We start from the raw sequence: 21,230 nt of genomic DNA on the forward strand, positions 1-21,230 counted from the left end.
GAAGAAACGGAGATGTAAGGAAGATAACTGACCCTATAAGGCTTCATGTTAACTCCCATGTGTTGTTCACCCATCATCATCGATGAAGACTTTGATAGCATTAGTCAATTTGAGGCTGGTTGCAGTGTGTACGAAGATGAATGATCAGGCCAATTCAGGCATGGAATGTCCTGGCACATATCGGACAGACTTGCGTAGACACTGTCGTTGTTGCGCTGGTGGCTGTGGACTTGCGCAGCTTGCGCTTAAGTTGTGCTTCAGCAATACACCTTGCTTCATAAACTTGATAGGCTTTGTGAATGAGGCAGCGCCAGGTATGGCGGTTTTGTGCCAGCGTTTCCCAGGTGGTTGTGTCTATGTCAAGCAAATTCAGGGAGGGCTTGAGTGTGTCTTTGAAACGTTTTTTCTGCCCCCCATGCAAGCATCTTCCAGCAGAGAGTTCCCCATAAAGCTGCTTGGGTATGCGCTTGTCTGACATACAGATGACATGACCTGCCCACCGGGGCTGCGCTCTCATCAGCAGTGTGTGGACTGATGGTAGACTTGCTCCAGAGAGAACTTCAGTGTCTGGTACTTTGTCTTGCCATCTGATGCGTAATATTCTGTGAAGACAAGTCATGTGGAAATGATTGAGTTGTCTTGCATGCCTTTGATACACAGTCCACGTTTCACAGGCATACAGGAGGGTAGTGAGTACCGCGGCGCTGTAGACCTTCAGTTTTGTTGCTGGGCTGATTCTTCAATGTTCCCACACAATGGAGTGCAGTCTTCCGAAAGCAGAACTTGCCTTTGCTATTCTGCAGTTAACTTCTGTATCAATAGTCATTGCTTGAGAGAGGATGCTGCCAAGATAAGTGAACTGGTCCACTTCCTGTAGTTTCTGCCCTTTGATTGTGGTTATGGGTTCTGTGTGCAGTGCACAAGGAGCAGGCTGGTGCATGACTTTGGTCTTTTTAATGTTGATGGTGAGTCCCAAGTTGTCACAAGGCATGGAAAATTTGTCCATACCGATTTGCATCTCTGGCTCTGGCCCAGTATACAGGACGCAGTCATCAGCAAAAAGGAAGTCTCTCAGAACAGCCTCCTTCACTTTGGTAGTTCCTTGAAGTCTCCGCAGGTTGAAGGGCTTCCCGTCCATTCTGTACGTGAGGTGGATTCCAGCATCATTCAGTATGGCAGTAAATATCATGCTGAACACTGTGAGTGTGAGCACACAGCCCTGTTTGACGCCATTGGTGACTGGGAATGCCTCGGAGGATTCCCCGCCATCCAGGACTCTGGCCATCATGCCATCGTGGAACTGGCGTACTATCTGAATGAATTTGGGGGGGGGGGGCAGCCAAACTTTGACATGATCCTCCACAGGCCTTGTCGGCTTACGGTGTCGAATGCTTTCAGGAGGTCAACAAAGTGTCGAGTATAGGGCTAATGGGAGGACTCTGAATAGTGTGGATGAACAGAGGGATCTAGGTGTATGTGTACATAGATCCCTGAAAGTTGGGAATCAAGTAGATAAGGTTGTTAAGAAGGCATACGGTGTCTTGGTGTTTATTGGTAGGGGGATTGAATTTAGGAGTCGCAGCGTCATGTTGCAACTGTACACAACTCTGGTGCGGCCGCACTTGGAGTATTGTGTGCAGTTCTGGTCCCCACATTATAGGAAGGATGTGGAGGCTTTGGAGAGGGTGCAGAGGAGGTTTACCAGGATGTTGCCTGGTATGGAGGGGAGGTCCTATGAGGAGAGACTGAGGGATTTGGGGTTGTTTTCGTTAGAAAGAAGGCGGCTAAGAGGGGATCTTATTGAAACATATAAGATGATTAGAGGTTTAGATAGGGTGGACAGTGATAGCCTTTTTCCTCGGATGGAGAAAGCTAGCACAAGGGGGCATGGCTTTAAATTAAGGGGGGGTAGTTATAGGATGGATGTCAGGGGTAGGTTCTTTACCCAGAGGGTGGTGAGGGATTGTAATGCCCTGCCTGCTGCGGTTGTAAATGCGCCTAGTTTGGGGGCGTTTAAGAGATCCGTGGATAGGTTTATGGATGGAAAGGGATTGGTTTAGGTTAGAGGGTCATTGTTTTTTAACTGGTCGGTGCAACATCGTGGGCCGTAGGGCCTGTTCTGCGCTGTAATGTTCTATGTTCTAAAGGTTGTGTAGAGCTTGCGATTCTGCTCCTGACACTTCTCCTGAAGTTGGCGCGTAGCAAAAATCATGTCGATAGTCCCGCAACCTTTGTGGAAGCCACGCTGTGACTCTGGAAGCAGGCCTAGCTCCAGTTAAGTGACCAGAAGATTTAGCACTACTCTTGTGAGGGTTTTTCCTGTGATGGAGAGCAGCGAGATTCCGCAGTGGTTGTCGCATACTTGCTGATTGCTCTCCATTGAGAGTGTTGAGGGCTTCGTAGAACCGTTTCAAGTCATTGCTGTCAGTGTATCCCTGTATTTCATCTGCCTTGGCACTCAGCCAGGCATCCTGCATTTTACGCAGTTTATTTTGGATTGTCCTGTGAGCACTGGTAAAAGCATTTTTCTTGGCAGCTGATGATGGGTCATTCTGACAGGCCTGATGAAGATGGTGCTTTTCAACAAGTAGAGCCTGTATCTCCTCATCATTCTCATTGAACCAGTCATGCTACTTGCGGGTAGAGGGCCTGAGCATCTTCAGTGCAGATATATGAACAACATTCCTGAAGCGTTCCCAGTTGTCCTCAGCACTGCCTGCGAGGTGTAGATCAGCAAGCTTGATTTCTCAGTCTTCAGCCAGTGCTGAACCTATGCTGGGGTTCTTTAGCTTGGCCACATTGATTCTTTTCATAACCTTGCTTCCTTGTGGCTGCCTCTTGGGTCTGATGCGGAGCCTCATTTTGGAGACAATCAGTCTGTGATCTGTCCAGCAGTCAGCACCACACATGGCCTTGGTCATTCTGACATCCTGCCTGTCTTTTCTTCTTATCATGACATAGTTGATAAGATGCCAATGTTTGCAGCGGGGGTGCATCCAAGAGGTCTTGTTAAGGGTAGGCAGACGGAAGGTTGTGTTGGTTATGAGGAGGTCTTGTGCTGCACAGGTCTTCGAGTAGGCCGTTACTGTTACAAGTGCCCACTCCGTGCCTCCCAATGACTCCCTGCCAGATTGCAGAATCACATGCTACTCTTGCATTGAAATCGCCAAGCAAGATCAGCTTGTTGGTACTGCTCACTGCAGTAGGGTATCTAGTTCTTCGTAGAACTTGTCTTTCATCTCGTCTGGGTTGTTCATTGTGGGGGCAAAGGCGCTGATCAGGATGGCTTGACTTCTGTTCTGTAGCAGAAACTGTAATGTCATTAGCCGGTCGTTCGCACCCTTGGGTAGACTATCAAGTTTCCGAACAAGGTGATTCTTGACGGCGAATCCAACTCCAGCATCACAACGCCCATTGAAAAAATGTATCCACCTCCAGTTTTAGTCAACTGACCTACATTGGCAAGACGAGTTTCACTCAGGGTTGCAATGTCAGTGTTGTATCTTGCAAGGTCTCTGGCAACTAAGGCTGTCCTTCTCTCTGGTCTGTCTGCTGTAGGGTTATCCAAAAGTGTGTGCAGATTCCAAGTGCCACTGGTGAGGGGTGTCACCTTGTGTTTTATCTGATTTGTTCGACTGCAAGATGGGATCCCTGCCAGCTGCGGTAAACTGGCCAGGGTGTAGTGAAGCAGGCAATGTTAAGGGCACCTTTTGTAGCCCCTTCCTTATTCTACGGAGGTGAGCAGTTCCTAAAGAGGACTGCTCAGTCGTCCAGGTAAACGCCGGGTTTCACTGCTGCTTCGGTCAGCGGAAAACAACCATGAGAGTGAGCTGCCTGTGTGCAGGTCCGTGACTATAGCTCCAGTATCTGCACCTGCTGCTTCATCGCTCACCCAATGCCACAGGACTTCAGGGGTTGACAGGACACTAGCGAGACTACCGCGTGATTTGGATTAAAGTGAGGGAGAGTTGCGCAGCGTCAGCCTCACTCTCTTCCCAATTTCCATCTACATCCAGTGGCAAGACAAGAGTCAAGATGGTTGGAGATGGGACTAGGCACAGTGGATGAGCAGGACGTCTTCTGTGTCTTGTCCTGCTCTTCGCGTGCCACGACACTTGCAGAGACCGCCCTCTTGACCGTTGGACCTTCCATTTGTCTCATTCCATATGTAAACTTATCACCAATCCTACTTTGTTCTTGTTTCTTATTATTTCGTGGATATTCCATTAGCACAAACTGGGGAGTTTGTATCACCAACAAGGTTGGTGATACAACATTTATGCAAGGTTTCTAACACAATTGTTTTAATATTTCAATTATTACACAATATAATTGTTATAAGAGTAATCATTGTCTGCTAATTTTGAATATGCCCAGACCATAGCTCTTAATTTGAAGTTGTAATGTTCAAGTTACCATAATTGAAATAAAATATTGCAAGAATTATTTCCCATTGAAAATGTAACACTTAATTAGAAACTTCGAATTATTGGTTAGTTCTAATTTCCATTCAAAGAGGCCCTTTCCACTAAAGCTACTTAATTCAAATTCGTCCAGGTTCAGCCAGACTGTGGGAGGGCTGACCTTGGGATATCTAAGTTGTCTTGCTGGAAGTGTTGCTAAACATTTTGGAAATAACTTGTTTTTGCATAATATTTTCTGTACAGATCCATTCTGGGTCCAGGCATGGGCTGATGTAGACTATATCCAAGAAAATTTTTAGTTTTCAACAACAAGAAAATATTTGGGTGAGCTTCAACAAATTACCATCTGGTTTGAGTTGAATGATTGACGAAGGAGAAAATTGCTTATGTTTGGGAATTCCAGTATTTTTGTGAAAGAATATTTGTTTGTGCTCTAACAAACTAACAGCAAAAGTGCATGAATAAACTTTTTATCGAGAATGGCAGCATTGCTTTGATTAAAACATGGTATTTACAAAAGTTTCAATCGTTGACAATTGTTGTATCACACAGAGTTATAAAAAATTCATTCTTTTACCTGGAAGTGACTGAATATTGCTCAGTTGGCAATCTCTCTCACCTAGTCATTGATGACTAACTCTGAAGTAGTTAACTCTTTCGAGAGTATGAGTTTTCAGCTGTTGCTGCTGCTGGAGGCAAAGGCCCAATGGATTGGATCCAAAAATCAGATGAAAGAAGAAAAGAAAAAACTGTCCACTGATGGTCATGGTGCTTAATTCTGTGCAAGTTGTAACGAGCAAGTACAACAGAGTCTCTGATGAAACTTTTCTCTGCCAAATACTTTGTGAATGAAGTACTTTCAATAGAAAGCAGACCAAAATTCATTTTCTGAAATGACTGAACTTCGCATATTCTAGTTTATATTCTATATCGGCTTAGTTCATGTGAATTTTATAGTCACTTTTGATATTTTTATATGTTTTTTAAATTGTGTTTTATTAAAATTGCTTACTTTAGGTTACTGGATAATTTTGCTGCTGAACTACTTTTAGTGTTAACAGATAAACCTAATAGAAATGAATATTGAGCTTTTAATTGTATTATAATTTTATTAAATTATTTTGTTCTAATATCATCTAGAAAATATCAATATCATTCTCTTTTTAAGGGCTATAGACCAAGCTTAATAATATGGCATGGTAAGTTTGATTATTTACATTTACAAATATAATTTAATTCGCAACAAATTGCTTTGGAAATTTTGAGTGCTGAGTATTCACTTTAGGCTTTACTTCTGTAAAACGTGGCATGCTGTTATTTTTATTTTGCACTCATCTGGACAGTTCACAAGACTATCAATAATATCGGGAATAATATTTTATACTGCATGAGAAAGAGTGCTGATTGGTTGGTAAGTGGACTCTGATTAGTAGATGCATTGATATAGAGAATGTAGCAGGGAACAGTTAACAGTTGTCTCAAATCAAGCCAGTCAAGTTGACTCTGGGTAAGACATTGTCTTGGGGAATGAATGGCTACTCCCCAAATGTTTAGTTGAAAAAGATACAATGCGTGGTCATGCTTCTTCTGTCTGCAAAGGACAGGCCCAGTGTGTGAAGATATATTGCTTCCAGCATGCATGTGAGGCACATTGAAATCTTGACTGATAATATTAACTTGGTTTTTTGTGTAATTCTTAGCATAATCGTGACTGTTCAGCAAATGATGTCCAATTGCAACTAGAATAGGGTAGTATATTTTGAGCTTTGCAAGCACAGACTGCTTGGCTATCATCTGTACTTTGTCTTTTAGGAACAGCCAAACAGATGGGCTGTTTGTTCCAACTGGCCAGTGAGTGGGGTGTACAGCCTGTGCACCTCCCATCATATTGGCACAGAAACCCATACACCACATTACTATTTTTTGTGATAGATAGAAAACCTTTGTGATTTGACAGTAACATCCTGTTAGCAGAGAATACTGCTTGTATTGCTACTCCATTGTACAGCATGAAATGGCTAGCTTCACCTTTTGCTCAAATTTTTGACATATGTTACCCCTTCAGGCATAATCTGGGGTAGACTGGGCAGGATCAAATGTGGCAGCCTTGGAACCATTCATGAGTTTGCACAATATGCAACAAACAATAATCTGACAAGGGTAGCTATTATCCCACAGGATGCTTTGATGCACCTTATTTCAGGATAGTTGTGATGGAAAAAATCCTACTAGATAGCAGTAGAGACATCTTTCCAGTTGTCCTTGAGCATACTGAAGTCCTTAAGTAATTAACTAAGTGCCTCATACCACCCCTGCTGCTATGTTACCTGTAGTGGAGTCTTCCAACCTGACAAAGTGAGTAGCCTGGTAGGCTTAACTGAGGCAACTGGTATTGGGAAGAAAGCAGGGATGGGAACTTCCTTTGGGGATTCTCCTGTGCCCATTGGAGGCATTTCTCCCCTCAGGCCAAATCCCTCCTTTACACCTCCTCACAGCCTCTCAAACCTGATCCTTCAACTTGCTCGATACCCTAGACCTACATTCAGTATGGCTTTCATAATCTACTCTTCAGATTCCAGTCCCACTGATGTTGCTGGGACTGCAGAAGTGCTGGGCAATCCGATTTACCAACAAAAAAGCCAGCTGCCCTGCAGCCATATTAAGCTTTAGCAGAGATTAATTGGTTCAATGCGAGGTTTCTTTCTGGAAGCCTCGGCCTGAGCTAATTAATCTCTATTGAGCATAAAATGGCTGCAGGGCAGCTGCCTCTTTGTGGGCAGGCTCCCAACTGACTATTTAATTTGGTGGGTGGGGAATACAGTGCCCTGTTAAATCAAGCCTTTTGTATGTGGCTTACATTTTCAAATATCTGTACCTGGTACATGATATGTATATTTGGCTTTGAACGTTAAACAATTTTGATGTGGTTGTGTACTACTTAAATCCTGTATTCTGTTTTACTGTGACAGTGTAGTAGGAGGTTTATGAGTTCATGTTTACATTTCATACTTAGGCAATTTTAATGTCAATAGTGTAATGATTTATAAGTTTAAAAAATAATTTATGCTAGTCATTTTCCTTTTCTCTTTAGGAGGAAGGTTCCAGCTGAATCATCATTATCACAAGATTCTCAAAGTGACAGTGATGAAACAGCTTCACTGCCAATGCAGGCATTATGGGTAGGTGACAAATATTTCCTTCACTGAGTTAGTCAACTGTTTATATTAAAGAATTGGCTATGTCAAAACTTTCATTCCTTTTATGATTGACAGCAAAACAGATTATTCAGCAATCATGCTAGGATTTTGCATTTATAAACAAAGTCCGTTGACTGAGAAGGACAACTGAAAGCAACATTGTATTAGTATCTTTAAATTGAATAAAACCTTCTAAGATCCTTTAAACATGAAAGAATATTCCAATTGTGAAATTAAAAGAGTTGACTGAAAGCACACTGAAAAGATTTTTAAAAAATCAGAAAATGATGGAAAAAGACAGCAGGTTACCAACGTCCGTAAGGAGAGAAAACAGAGTTAGCATTTCGAGTTTGTTTGACTCTTTGTCAGAACTAAAGAGAGGGAGAAATATGTTAAATATTAAACGATAGCTGTGAGAGATTGAAGTAAGTAGTAGCAACTTTAAGAACAAAAGACAGATGGCCTGATGCGGAAAGGGGAGGGGGATGATGCATTGAGACAATACATGTATGGAATATTTAAGAAAAGGATTTTAAGATAGAGGAGAAAGGTCACAGTCAAAAATTCTTCAACTCAAATGTTGACTCTTGTGGGCTATAACATGCCTGATAAGATTAGATACTGCTTCCCCAGCTTGCTTTGGGCTTCACTGGAACATTGCATAAGGCCAAGGACAGACATGTGGACATCAGAGAAAAATGCTGAATTAAAATGACAAGCAATATGGAGGGTGGGAAATGCTTGAAGACTTTGTGAACTTATTCTGCAAAGCACTCATCTAGTTGTTTTGTCTCCCCAGTGTAGGGACCACATTGGAAGCAGCGAGTACAATTGAAGGAAGTGCAATTGAAATGCTACTTAACCTGAAAGGAGTGTTTAGGGCCTTGAATGCTGAAGAGGGTGAAGTTGAAAGTCATATGTTGCACCCTTTGCGAGTGCAAGGGGAGGTGCCATTGCAGTTGAGTATGATGGAAGGGTGGACCAGGCTGTCGCAGAGTGAGCAGCCTCTATGGAATATTGATGGGAATGAGGGGAAGATATGTTTTGTGGTGGCATCATGCTGGAGTTTGTGGAAATAACGGAGGATGGTCCTTTGCAAAGGCTGGTGCGGTGGAAAGTGAAGACAAGGGAAACTCAATCATGGCTCTGAGAGGGAGGGGAAAGGGTGAGGGCGGAGGTGCAGGAAAGGGGTCGAACCTGAGTGCCATGTCAAACCTCGGTAACACAGAGAAGTAGATATGTCATGCACCATTTTCAAAGGTGACAGCATCAGAACAGATGCAGCAGAAAAACGTGAAGGATGGAATAGATTCCCTACAGGAAGCAAGATGTGAGGAACTGTGGGGGTTGCTTGGTTTGTAATAAGTATTAATGGCCAGTGTATTACTGGAATGTCGGAAATGGACTGTGTGAAGCTGAGAGTATTGGTAATTGGAAGCAAAATTGATAAATTTTTCCATGTTCAGGCAAGAGCTTGAAGTGGCACTGATGCAGACATTGATGTAATGCAAAAAGAGTTGTAGGAATGGGCCTAAATAGGACTGGGATAAGAATGTTCCATGTAACCCATAAAAAGACGGGCATAACTGGGGCCCTTGTGGGTACCCATTGCCACACCTTTTACTTGCAGGAAGTGAGACAAGTTAAAGGCGAAAATGTTTAGTAACAGAACAGGTTCAGCCAGGCGGAGGGAAGTGGTGGAGGACAGGGGTTGTTTGGGTCAAGGAAGAAGCAGAGAGCCCTCAGACTGGTGGATGATGGACCTAAGAGAATGGGTCTAATGTAGCTAATGTAACCCCACTATTGAAAAAGAGGTAGAGAGAAAACAGGATTATAGACCAGTCAGCCTGACTTCAGTAGTGGGAAAAATTCATAATCCATTACAAAGATCTTATAGCAGAGCACATGGTAAACAGTGGTAGAACTGTTTGAAATGGAGGAGAAAATTCACAATCTAAAGTTGTTGAACTCATTTTTTTTTAATTTTTGAGGGCTGTAATGTGCTTAAGAACATAAGAACATAAGAAATAGGAGCAGGAGTAGGCCACCTGGCCCTTCGAGCCTGCCCCGCCATTCAATAAGATCATGGCTGATCTGTCGTGGCTCAGTTCCACTTTCCCGCCCTCTCCCCATAACCCTTAATCCCCTCTCTTATCAAAAACCCATCAACCCGCTTCTTAAAAATATTTAGCGAGGCAGCCTCCACCACTTCAACGGGCAGAGAATTCCAGAGATTCACCACCCTTTGAGTGAAGAAGTTCCTCCTCAACTCCGTTCTAAACCGCCCCCCCTTTATCTTGAGGCTGTGCCCCCTAGTCCTACTGTCTTTTTTGAGCGGGAAGAGTCTCTCCACCTCTATCCTATCCATCCCATTCATCATCTTATACGTCTCAATGAGATCTCCTCTCATTCTTCTAAACTCTAACGAGTACAAGCCTAGTTTATTCAGCCTCTCCTCATAGCTCAACCCCCTCAACTCCGGTATCAGCCTAGTAAACCTCCTCTGCACTCCCTCCAAGGCCAAAATATCCTTGCGCAGGTGCGGCGCCCAAAACTGCACACAGTACTCCAGCTGCGGCCTCACCAATGCCCTATACAGCTGCAGCAAGACCTCCCTACTTTTATATTCAATCCCCCTCGCTATGAAGGCCAGCATCCCATTCGCCTTCCTGACCACCTGCTGCACCTGCAAGCTGGGTTTTTGCGACTCATGCACAAGGACCCCGAGGTCCCTCTGCACCGTCGCCTGCTGCAGTTTTTCGCCACGCAAGTAATAGTCCTTCCTACCATTCTTCCTACCAAAGTGGACCACCTCACACTTGCCAACATTAAATTCCATTTGCCATTTCCTGGCCCATTCGCCCAGCCTATCTAGATCCTTCTGCAGACTCTCCACACCCTCCACACAATTTGCCTTTCCCCCAATCTTGGTGTCATCAGCAAATTTCGACACCCTACACTCAGTTCCCTCCTCCAGATCATCTATATAAATGGTAAATAGCTGAGGCCCCAGCACCGACCCCTGGGGCACCCCACTAGTCACCAACCGCCAATCCAAATAGCACCCATTGACCCCCACTCTCTGCCTCCTATTTGACAACCAATCCTCTATCCACGCTAACACCCTACCCCCAACTCCATGTCCTCTGACCTTCTGTAGTAACCTCTTGTGAGGTACCTTATCAAACGCCTTCTGAAAATCCAGAAAGACCACATCCACCGGCTCTCCTCTATCCACCGCCCTAGACACATCCTCATAGAACTCCAGTAAATTTGTCAGACACGACTTCCCTTTAATGAAACCATGTTGCGTCTGCCCTATCAAGCAATCCCCTTCAAGATGCCTCGCAATTTCCTCCTTAATGACGGATTCTAACATTTTACCTACCACAGACGTTAAACTAACCGGCCTATAATTCCCCGCCTTTTGCCTGGCACCCTTCTTAAACAACGGCGTAACATTAGCCGTTTTCCAATCTTCCGGCACTTCCCTGGAATCCAGCGACGTCTGGAAAATAACCACCAAGGCATCCACTATAACCTCCAATTAATTGCAAGATGAAATTCCACGCTTACAGTGTGCGATGGACTTCCTTGGGACATGTGGACATGACAGCAAGGTGCTACATTAAAATAGCACCTCCCCTTGCACTCGCAAAGGGTGCAACATATGCCCTTCAACCCACCCTCTTCAGCATTCAAAGCTCTAAACACTCCTTTCAGGTTAAGTAGCATTTCATTTGCACTTCCTTCAATTGTACTCGCTGCTTCCAATGCGGTCTCTGCACTGGGGAGACAAAACAACTAGGTAGTTGAGTGCTCTGCAGAATAACTTGACAAAGTCTTCATGCATGTGCCCACCCTTCCTTCTGGTGATGTCATCTTCGACAATGGTACTTTTGACATGTTTGTTTTTTCTCTTAGCTGAGGTTTCCCCCACATTTTTGACAGGGCTCTCAATCGGGATCAACCCATTCTCTGCACCTCTGCCCTCACCTCCAACCCCTCCCTCCTATAACCATGATAGGGCTCCCTTGTCTTCACTTTTAACCTCACGAGGCTCCGCATTCAAAAGATCATCCTCGTCATTTCCACCAACTTCATCACAATGTTACTGTGAAACACATCTTCCCTGGTCAGTGTTCCGCAGGGATTACTCCGTCTGTGACACCGTGGTCCAATCCTCCATCATGACCAACTCCCCATCCCCTTCCCATAGCGTCTTTCCTTGCAATTGCAGAAGGTGCAACATCTGCCCCTTTACCTCTGCCCTCCTCACTGACCAAAGCCCCAAACACTCCTTTCAAGTTAAGCGGCATTTAACTTGATCTTTCTTCAATTTGGTTGATAGTATTTGCTGCTCCCAATGCGATCTTCTCTACACTGGGGAGACAAAACGCAGAGTGGGTGACCGTTTTTGGAGTACATCTTCACTCAGTATGCAAGCATGATCCCAATCTTCCTGTGGCTTTTCTTAATTTGGCACCTTGCTCTCATGTCCACATGTCCCAAGGAAGACCATCGCACGCTGAAAGTGTGGCATGTCGTCTTGCAATTAAGCACATTACAGCCCTCAAAGTTCAAAAAAATGAATTCAACAACTTTAGATTGCGAGCATTTTCCTCCATTTCAAACCCTGTTTTTAAAAAAAAATCCCATGCATGTATTGCCTCAATGAAAACTCCCCCCACTGCCCCTTCCATACCGTGCCATTTTTCTTTTGTTCTTAAAGTTGCAATATCTTGTTGCAGTCTCTCATAGCTGCAGTTTAATATCTAACACATACTCCTCTTTACTTCTGACGAAGAGCCAAATGACTTGAGTGAACAGCCAAATGAACATAAACTCTGCTTTCTCTCCTTACGAATGCTGCTGGACATGCTGAGTCTTTCCAGTATCTTCTGTTCTTATTTTGTATTTCAGCATCTACAGTATTTTGTTTAGTTTTGATTTTTTTTTAAAGACTGTGAGGAACGTAACAGGCGGAGAGAGTCTACTATAAAAGGGAGTTCCTTATTAGCTGTAAACTCTGCCACAAAATGAGGCTGGTCTGAGAAGAAGGGCATTAATTGGAGGCCAGAAATGAAGCATCATTGGGTATCATGGAAGATATTGCAGAGGCAGAGTGGGTAAATAAGTATGTAAATAAAGATGATAATTTTGAATTTGATCGACTTGGGAGCAAGTCAGTAGATATCTTCAAGGTAGCAGGTGATTGATGACTGTCCAAAACTTAGGACATTATTTGTTAAATTTCTTTCCCAGATAATGGCTTCTACTGACTTGACTGGAGGCCACTAGGTTGATAATGGACTTGAAAAGTAACATTAAGTGTCAATGCCCAAGAAAGAAGAATTGATGAATAGCACTATCTTTAGTTTCCTCCATAATTGCGTTCAGAGAGCTGTTTAATCTGGACACAAATTGTGTGGCTTCTGAGCATACTATGAGTTTTATGCAAAAATGTAGTATGCCCAAGTATTCTGATCTTTTCTGTTTGTCCATTAAATCAAATAACTTTTGCTCACAAAGCCAGTCTTGGCCCTCATTTCTCAGATATGATTATCTTCCAAGTGTGTTTGTTTGGGAGATTTCTAGAATCTAGAATTTTAGGCACACGTGCTCGCTTGAAACAATACAGATTAGCTGACCAGGAGAGAATTGAAGGTATTACCTCTCTTGGCACTGCAGGAAGCCCTTGTACAGCCATTGAAACAGTTCTTTAAACAAACTAAACTTTGAATGTTAGTGAATGGATGGGGTGGGTGTGGTGGTGAGGTAAGCAGGTCTGGTGGATGAGGTAAGTGGAGTTGGCAGGAGACTGAGGTAGCAGTAAAGTTTGTGAAGCTGGTTGGATCAGGAGAGGTAACTTGGATGGGGTTGGTGGGGGTGCATGGGGGCTAGTCAGGTGGTTAGGGGAGGCACCCAAGGGAAGGGTGTTATTAGAGTCCAGTGACTCCAATACTGTCATTGTAGGTACCAATGACACAAGTAGAACAAGGATAGAGGTCCTCCTGAGGGAATATGAGCAGCCAGGGGTTAAATTAAAAAGCAGAACTAAAAAAGTATTAATTTAAGCATTACTACCCGAACCATGAACTAATTGGCACAATGTCAATAAGATTGAAGAGGTAAAAGCATGGCTTAAAGGTTGGTGTAGGAGAAATGGGTTTGAATTCATGGGACATTGGCACCAGTACTGGGAAAGGAGAGGGCTGTTCTGTTGGGATAGTCTTCACCTGAATCATGCTGGGACCAGAGGCCTGGCAAATCACGTTACCAGGGCTTTAAACTTAAATACTGAGGGGAGGAGTTCAGTTGCATCCAAAATTAGAAAATCATAATTAATGGAGAGGGTAGGAATGCAGGTTAGTGATGGGGTGGACTCTTACCAGAAAATAAAAAGAGAGGACAGAATGTGTGAACATCATTTTTTCAACAAGGAATTATTCAACAAAAGAAAATTGATAATACAACAAAGTTAAAGACTTTGGGGGTGATTTGGGAGACTCAAGTGGAGGCCGTTTGGAAGGCTGCTTGCTGGGTCCCAAGGCTTCCACGAGTTGCTGGGTACTTTTTTCTAAGTGCTGAGTAGACTTGAAACTGGGAGCATATTTTGGACATGTTTTCAGACCCCGCCGCATGTACTCTGCCTGCAAAAATATCAGCAAACCTATTGCTCGTTGCAGAAGCCTGTAGGCGGGACTTAATGTGCCCGAAAACCTGTAGAGGGAGGTGGTGCACATGTGCAGGCTTCTGATTAACAGTAGCAGGAGTCTGACAGAAAAGACAGCCATCAGATCCCTGCTAATGAAGGCTGCCAGAAACAGTTGCAACCCCCTCCTCCTGCAATCGCAGGGGCTTGCGGCCAGCGATACAGCCGTACAGCCTCCACCAACGTCACCCCCTTTCCCCACCAATCGTGGACCTGGTGCTCTCCCCCACCGATTGCTGCCAAGTGGCAGCAGGCCCCAGTGGGCATTGCCCAGGTGCCAGACTGGCACATCTGGCAGCCTTCAAAACTCTGGCGGTCTCTGGAAACGTATGGGCATTGGGTAACCCTGGACCTCGAGGGTAAGATATGATGTGCGCCTTCATGCTTGATCCACCATGCGTTCATATCGAGGTTAAAAAAGACATGGCAGCCAATCTCCAAAACATTTAATGGGCAGCCTGCCTTCGGCTCCCTCTGAAAAATTGATCACACGGATATTTTTCCTCCAGACCTGATTTTCCAGATTCATCAGGATATCTGACATAGCATGCAGCTGATTCTCTGAGGATTGCAGCTAAGCCTCAACTGAAGAAACAGCACATCTGACATTAAGGATTTTATCTTCTACCTCGCTGAGCCTCTTACTGGTATTCTGCAGTTTATTCTGCTGAGCATTCATGTCAAAACACTGAATTTGTCATTTATAACACGTTTGAGAGGACTGAACCAAAGTCAGCCAGGTCGCCATGTTGTGAGTTCAGCTCCACCCCAGTGCCTTTGACTGCTCCTTTTTATCAAGGATTTTCTTGACACCCCTCTGCATTCTGTCATCAATATTCTCCCAAAAATGTCACAAGGATTTAACATGGAATATGTACTCCAGGATAAAATGATTGAGTCATGCATCAGGATTAAAAAATTAATGAGCAGTGCCAGAGCTTGCAGAAACACGACAATTCCAGTGCTTGCATCACATCTATTTTGCATTACTTCTAAGTATGTAAAGGTCAAACATCAAAATATGCACGAGTTATCTCTCAGCAGAAGCTCCATTGACTTAGATCAGCTAGGCTGGCTGCAAGAACCTCTCAAAATGTTTAGGGAAAACACAGCAGGAAGTTAATATTTTCCTTAATTCCAAATTTTAAAATAAGGAAAAGGATTGTCAGTCTTACTTTAAGATTGTGTTTTAGGAAATATTTTAACGTTTAGTAATAAAGTACTGACAGACAAAGTTAAAATCTGTATGAAAGAACTGATTTGAATTAAGCATGATAGAGGTCTCTCTTACTTTAAAGTATTTACTGTTGGCTTGTGTTTTATAAAATAGAAGAAAATCCAGGATTGCTGGCCATGGAAATGGTATGGATCATGTACGAGTTTATTTTTTTTATGATTGATTTCAAGGGGGAAGGTGGACCAGTAAATTTGTTGTTCTGGGAAGGTGAAAAGAGAGAACCAGCTCCATCCCTTCCCCAATCCTGTGCCCCAACACTATCCTCCTATCCTATTGACAGGAACAGGATGTCAGAGAATATCCATTTACAACAATGTGAGTACTACCTGATCCAAGCAAATCAGACACTCTCCAAAAACTATGGAGAGGTCAGCATTGGTTGGCATTGCTATGTGAAGTGCCAAAATGGTGTCCCTATGCAAATTCTGGACTGCTATTAACTTAATTGAAAATTTATGTCCTCCAGGATGAGGACGCACAAGAAGATCATATAAGGCGCCGAATTTCAGCTAGAAGAGAAAATATAAGGAAGAGGGTATAGTATTTTATATTGCCATGTAACAAACAATGTAATCTTTTCCACTACTTCAAAGAAGAATCTGAGTCCCATAGCAACTTCCTTCCTTAAACAATCTTCCTCTTCACCATGAATAACTATTATGTAAATTGATACTGCATCTCTTTGATTTTATCCTTCACCTCATTTCTTGTTCTTTAATTTTGCTGTATTCATGGCTCCTCAACTTCACCCTCATGATCAACTCAACTTGATTTCATCATTGCACAAAATCTTGCCGTTTCTAAGGTTTCTTGACTCCACAATAATCTGTTATCTGGCTGACTGATTTATCTGACATCAAGCTGTGGATAAACAAGAACTTACTTTGACTTGATGTTCACACAACTGAACCTGATGATGCACAACTTCTGTGCCCAGGTTAGACCAAGTTGAAATTTCAACTCCCATACATTAGCTACTATGACAACTGTCCATTGTGCTCTTCTGTTCCCACTTCATTCTTCCAATTCCTTAACACTATACCTTACGAAACTGAAATCCTCATCAGTATCTTTGCCACTTCTTGGTTTGATTGCAATGCTATAGCATTGCATATTTATATTTTAGGTCTATTTTAAACAATCCAGTCAATTAAAATTTAATTTATTTAATACAAGGCAGCATTTGTTGAATATGTGCAAAAAATGAGAAGATAACTTTCTCACCGAAGCATTGTTTTCTTTTTAGCTTGCTGGACAGTCTGAACCTTCATTGTTACTTGACCAAATTGAAGGGCACTGCAACCCCAATATAGAGGAAGGTATGTTTTCTGATTAGTACACATAAATGGGATACAATTATATATATTAGCAAGAGAATTCTTTGAATACAAAATCTGTTTTTTTTCTTTATGTAAAATTGTTTTAACAAGTTACTATATTTTAGCTAAACTTTTATGCAGTGCATGGCATACAAATGTGTCTTTTTAGATTTTGATGAGCAGTAATGTACAAGCATGCAAAAATAACTCACAGGAAAAGACCAGCTAGTTTCATATATTGATGCTGCAACTTAACATCCTGACCTTATTGCCTGTTCAACCTCACTTACCAAAGGGCATGTAATTTTGCATAGAAGCAAAAACAAATCATTAAGAACTCCAAAGCAAGTCAGAGGAGATAAACCTGGAGAATTCTTCATGATATGTTGTGAGACTTCTCACTGTGCCCATCCCAGTCCAACGGCAGTGCCTCTACGTCACGGTTGCCATCAACACTGCAAACCGCTGGCTCAGAGTGGAGAGGATCTCCAAGAAGGTCACGCATATTGACACAAAGAACAAAGAACAACCCAGCACGGAAACAGGCCCTTTGGCCCAATGAGCCCACGCCGCCATTTCAACAAAATATCAAGTTTCTATAAAGATGCAAGAAAGCACATAAGATCTTGAAAGAACTACACATTCCAATCTGTAATTATCTTGCAATTGTGTCTTTGCCTATATATGCCATGTTTGTAAGCCTTCCTCTTCTTTTACCTGATGAAAGAGCAATGCTTCAAAAGCTTGTGATTCCAAATAAACCTGTTAGACTTTAACCTGATGTTGTGAGACTTCATACTGTGTCTACCCCAGTCCAACGCAGGCACCTCCACGTCATGGCTACCATTGATATCGCAAACCACCAGCTGAAGGAGAGGATCTCCAACAAGATCACGCAAATTGACACAGACATCAAGTTTCTACAAAGATGCAAGAAAGCAGACAAGATCCCAAAAGAACTATGCATTTCAATCTGTAATTATCTCACAATTGTATCTTTGCCAGTATATGCTGTGTTTGTGGACTTTCCTCTTTACTTACTTGATGAAAGAGCAGTGCTCCGAAACCTCATGATTCCAAATCAATCTGCTGGACTTTAACCTGGTGTTGTGAGACTGCTTATTGAATGGTGGACAGGCTTGAGGAGCTGAGTGGCTTCCTCCTGCTGCTATTTCATATGTTTGTATATTCAGAGAACATAAAAAGAGGTTATTTACAGTGGCTTGTCTGTACAGAAGTGCTATTTAGGGCTATACTAGAGTGTTTAGACTGGCGTTTGGTAAGTGAGAGAGTTCAGTGAACATGGAACAAGATACAGGAGTCCCTCAGATCCTCTTCGTCTCTAACAGATTTTCCATTTTGGATACTGCTGGGGGAGATGGTTTCTCATGGGAATGCAACAAGCACAAAGTCTATGGCACTATGAGTGTCTTGGCTGTAGAGGGAAGGAGAAAAAGAATGGGAGAGCCAAAAAGATAGGGTATTCTGTTGGGGAACAAAATACACATTTCTGTGGCCACAGGTATGATACCAGGATGGTATGTTGCCTCCCTGGTGCCAGGGTCAAGGATGTCATTGAGCAGCTGCAGGACATTCTGATTGGACACATCCAAGTTAGTACCAATGACATAGGTAAAAAGAGGGGTGACATCGTAAAAATAGAATATAGGGAGCTAGGAAATAAATTAAAAAGCCGGACCTCAAAGTAATCTCAGGATTATGAGTGAGATGAGGAATGAGGAGCTAGATCAGATGATTACAAGGCTGCAGAAATAGTGTAGGGATTTAGATTGAATCATTGAGACCAATGCTGGACTGGCAGGGACCTGAATAAGCTGGATGGATTGCACCTCAGCAGGACAGGCACCAGTATTCTCAGTGGTATTTGTTGTACTATGGATAGGGGTTTTAACTAGATTGGCAGGAGGACAGAACCTGAGTGGGGAACTGCATGAGAGGGAAACAAAGATAGAAACGAAAGACAGAAAAGTAGAAAAAATAGAAGGCAGAGGAAACCAGGCTTTGCAGCAAATAGGGCCATTTACAAAAAATTGTGTCAAAGTGTTAAAAAGACAATTCAAAAGTCACTATCTGAATGCATGGAACATTTGTAATCAGGTAGATGAACTAATGGCACAAATAGATGTAAATGATTATTATATAATTGTGATTATGGCGATATAGCTGATGGGTGCCCAAGACTGGGAACTAAACATCCAAAGGCACTTTATACTTAGGAAGGTTGGGCATGGAAGATCAAATACAGCCTTTAAAAGCAGAAATTGAAAAATCTAAGAAACAGATTGAGGATCTAACAAATGAAAGAGTCCAAGGGGCAGCCAGTAACCATGGAAGAATGAATCTGAAAGGAACTGAATGCCCAGATGAAGTTGTAAAATTTATAGAAATATTTCACAGATCATTCTGGAGATGAGCATGGGCGTTGGTGAGCAGGGCTGGGGGGGAGACTGTATTGTAAATGGAAATTGAGTGAAGAATCATGAGGAGCTTTTTCCCTTGGTTGAGGCATCAATTACAAGGGGACGTAGTTTTAAGGTAAAGTACAGGAATTTCGAGGGGATTTGAGAAAAACATTTTCACTCAGAAGGTGGTGGGAATTTGAAATGCCTGGGCAGATAGTGGAGACTGGAAATCTTACAACCTTTAAAAAATATTTACATGAACACTTGAAATATAATATTCAAGGATATGGGACAAGTGCAGGAAAGCGAATTAGCATGCCTTTGATGGTAGTTATTGTTGGTTCAGATTCGATGGGCTGAAGGGCCTTTTCTGCTCTGTCTGAGTCTATGACTCTGTGTTATAAGGGTGTTTGACAGAGCAAGAGTTAATATGAGTGTGAGGAAACAGTGCTGCCTATAAACTGATGTAGAAAGTAATCTTATAGTGGAAGTATCTGGAAGAAGGCAGCAGTGAGACAGCACACGTGTGTTGCACCTCAGCAGACTGGCGCCAGTATCCTCACAGCAATATTCGTTGTACTATGGATAGGGGTTTAAACTAGATTGGCAGGAGGACAAGAACCTGAGTGGGGAACCGCAAGAGCGGGAAACAAAGATACAGGCAAACAAAGTACCTTGAGATGTATATAGTTATTAGTTGTTAATAAATACTTAATGTTCAAGCAAATAAGCCTCCAGACTTCTCAGTGAGACATCAAAAAACCCCTGCAATGATGTACAGTTTTTATTCCCCTTGCCAGTCAATCAAAAGCTCTTTTTTTGAAATAAAATCATTTTTCGTTATGTCTTCCATTTATGATCTATCTCATATTATCCTTGAGAGGATAATAGTATGCCTGCTTGAGTCACTTTTGCCCCTGAATGCAATGGTTTCTCACTGCATCTACAGCAGTTTATATCAACTGAAGTTTCAAACCTGTGTAAACATTATGTGAACTGATCACTGTTCTTTCATTAACCAACGCCATTCAAAAATCAGTTGATCAGGTGATTTATCTTGTGTACAAATTGGTTGCAGCTTTAGTCTACAGAAGAAATGTGACTGCTTCAAAAGTAATCAATTGGTCATGAAACACTGGGATGTCTTAAGGACGTGGTACAGCACTATATAAATGAAGTTTGTCCTTTCTTTTGGGGTACAGTCTCTCAGGTATCTCGATTGTCATTTTAGTATTTCATCCATTTTTGTGTGTGAATATGCGTTATGTGTATTGATAAGATTATTTAACCATGGGTGAGCATCAAAATAAACCCAGTGCTTCTGTCATTAATCATCCATAACCTGCAGCAAGGATTCTTTCTTCCTACCCCAAAGGTCGCAGAGGTCAATTACACTGGCAGAAGTGCTAGCTAAGCATATATTAGGATCATACCTGAGATGTTCTTTCTATCTGGCTCAGCACTGCAGCTTGTGATGTATGTATTATATAAGACACTGGAGAATAAAATAAAACAAAACTAATGCTCCTGTTTTAAAGAGAGGTTTTCGAGCTTTGGCTTTCCTCAAAGCATTCCCAAATATTTTAATTCCAGTCTTTTATATAAAATGAGAGAGAAATTTCTACACCTGTTAGTGTATTATGAAGGATATTTCAATAATAAATCAAAAAATTTTGCTTTTAATTGGTAGGTTAAAATTAGAAGAAGGCATCACCCAGAAGATCCGTCAGATGGAAAGTTAATTTCGGATGCATTGTATATTTTTATTTTAATAATGCTATATTTTTTGCACAAGCAATGGGACTTTTTTTAAAAAGTAGAGAATGTACTTTGTCTTCCAACAATTTAGATAATGATTTTTCAAGCTTTCTTGATGTAAACCTGTGCTATAAATCTTTGTAGTGTGACAATACCG

General features: G+C 42.4%; 1 protein-coding gene across 1 annotated transcript in view; it reads left to right on the forward strand.

The window, feature by feature from the left end:
• The window catches only part of LOC145354567 (protein CC2D2B-like), a 272,448-nt gene that overhangs the window by 69,934 nt on the left and 181,284 nt on the right, over positions 1-21,230 (forward strand). Inside the window, exons 5-10 of the mRNA XM_080206030.1 lie at positions 4,668-4,748; positions 5,442-5,483; positions 5,591-5,623; positions 7,516-7,603; positions 16,040-16,108; positions 16,820-16,892. Coding sequence (XP_080062156.1) covers positions 5,616-5,623; positions 7,516-7,603; positions 16,040-16,108; positions 16,820-16,892 — 238 coding nt within the window. The 5' untranslated portion in view covers positions 4,668-4,748; positions 5,442-5,483; positions 5,591-5,615. The remainder of the gene's footprint in view (positions 1-4,667; positions 4,749-5,441; positions 5,484-5,590; positions 5,624-7,515; positions 7,604-16,039; positions 16,109-16,819; positions 16,893-21,230) is intronic.

Source organism: Carcharhinus amblyrhynchos, chromosome 17 (genome assembly GCF_965287045.1).
Source record: "Carcharhinus amblyrhynchos chromosome 17, sCarAmb.v2.hapA, whole genome shotgun sequence".
NCBI lineage: Eukaryota > Metazoa > Chordata > Chondrichthyes > Carcharhiniformes > Carcharhinidae > Carcharhinus > Carcharhinus amblyrhynchos.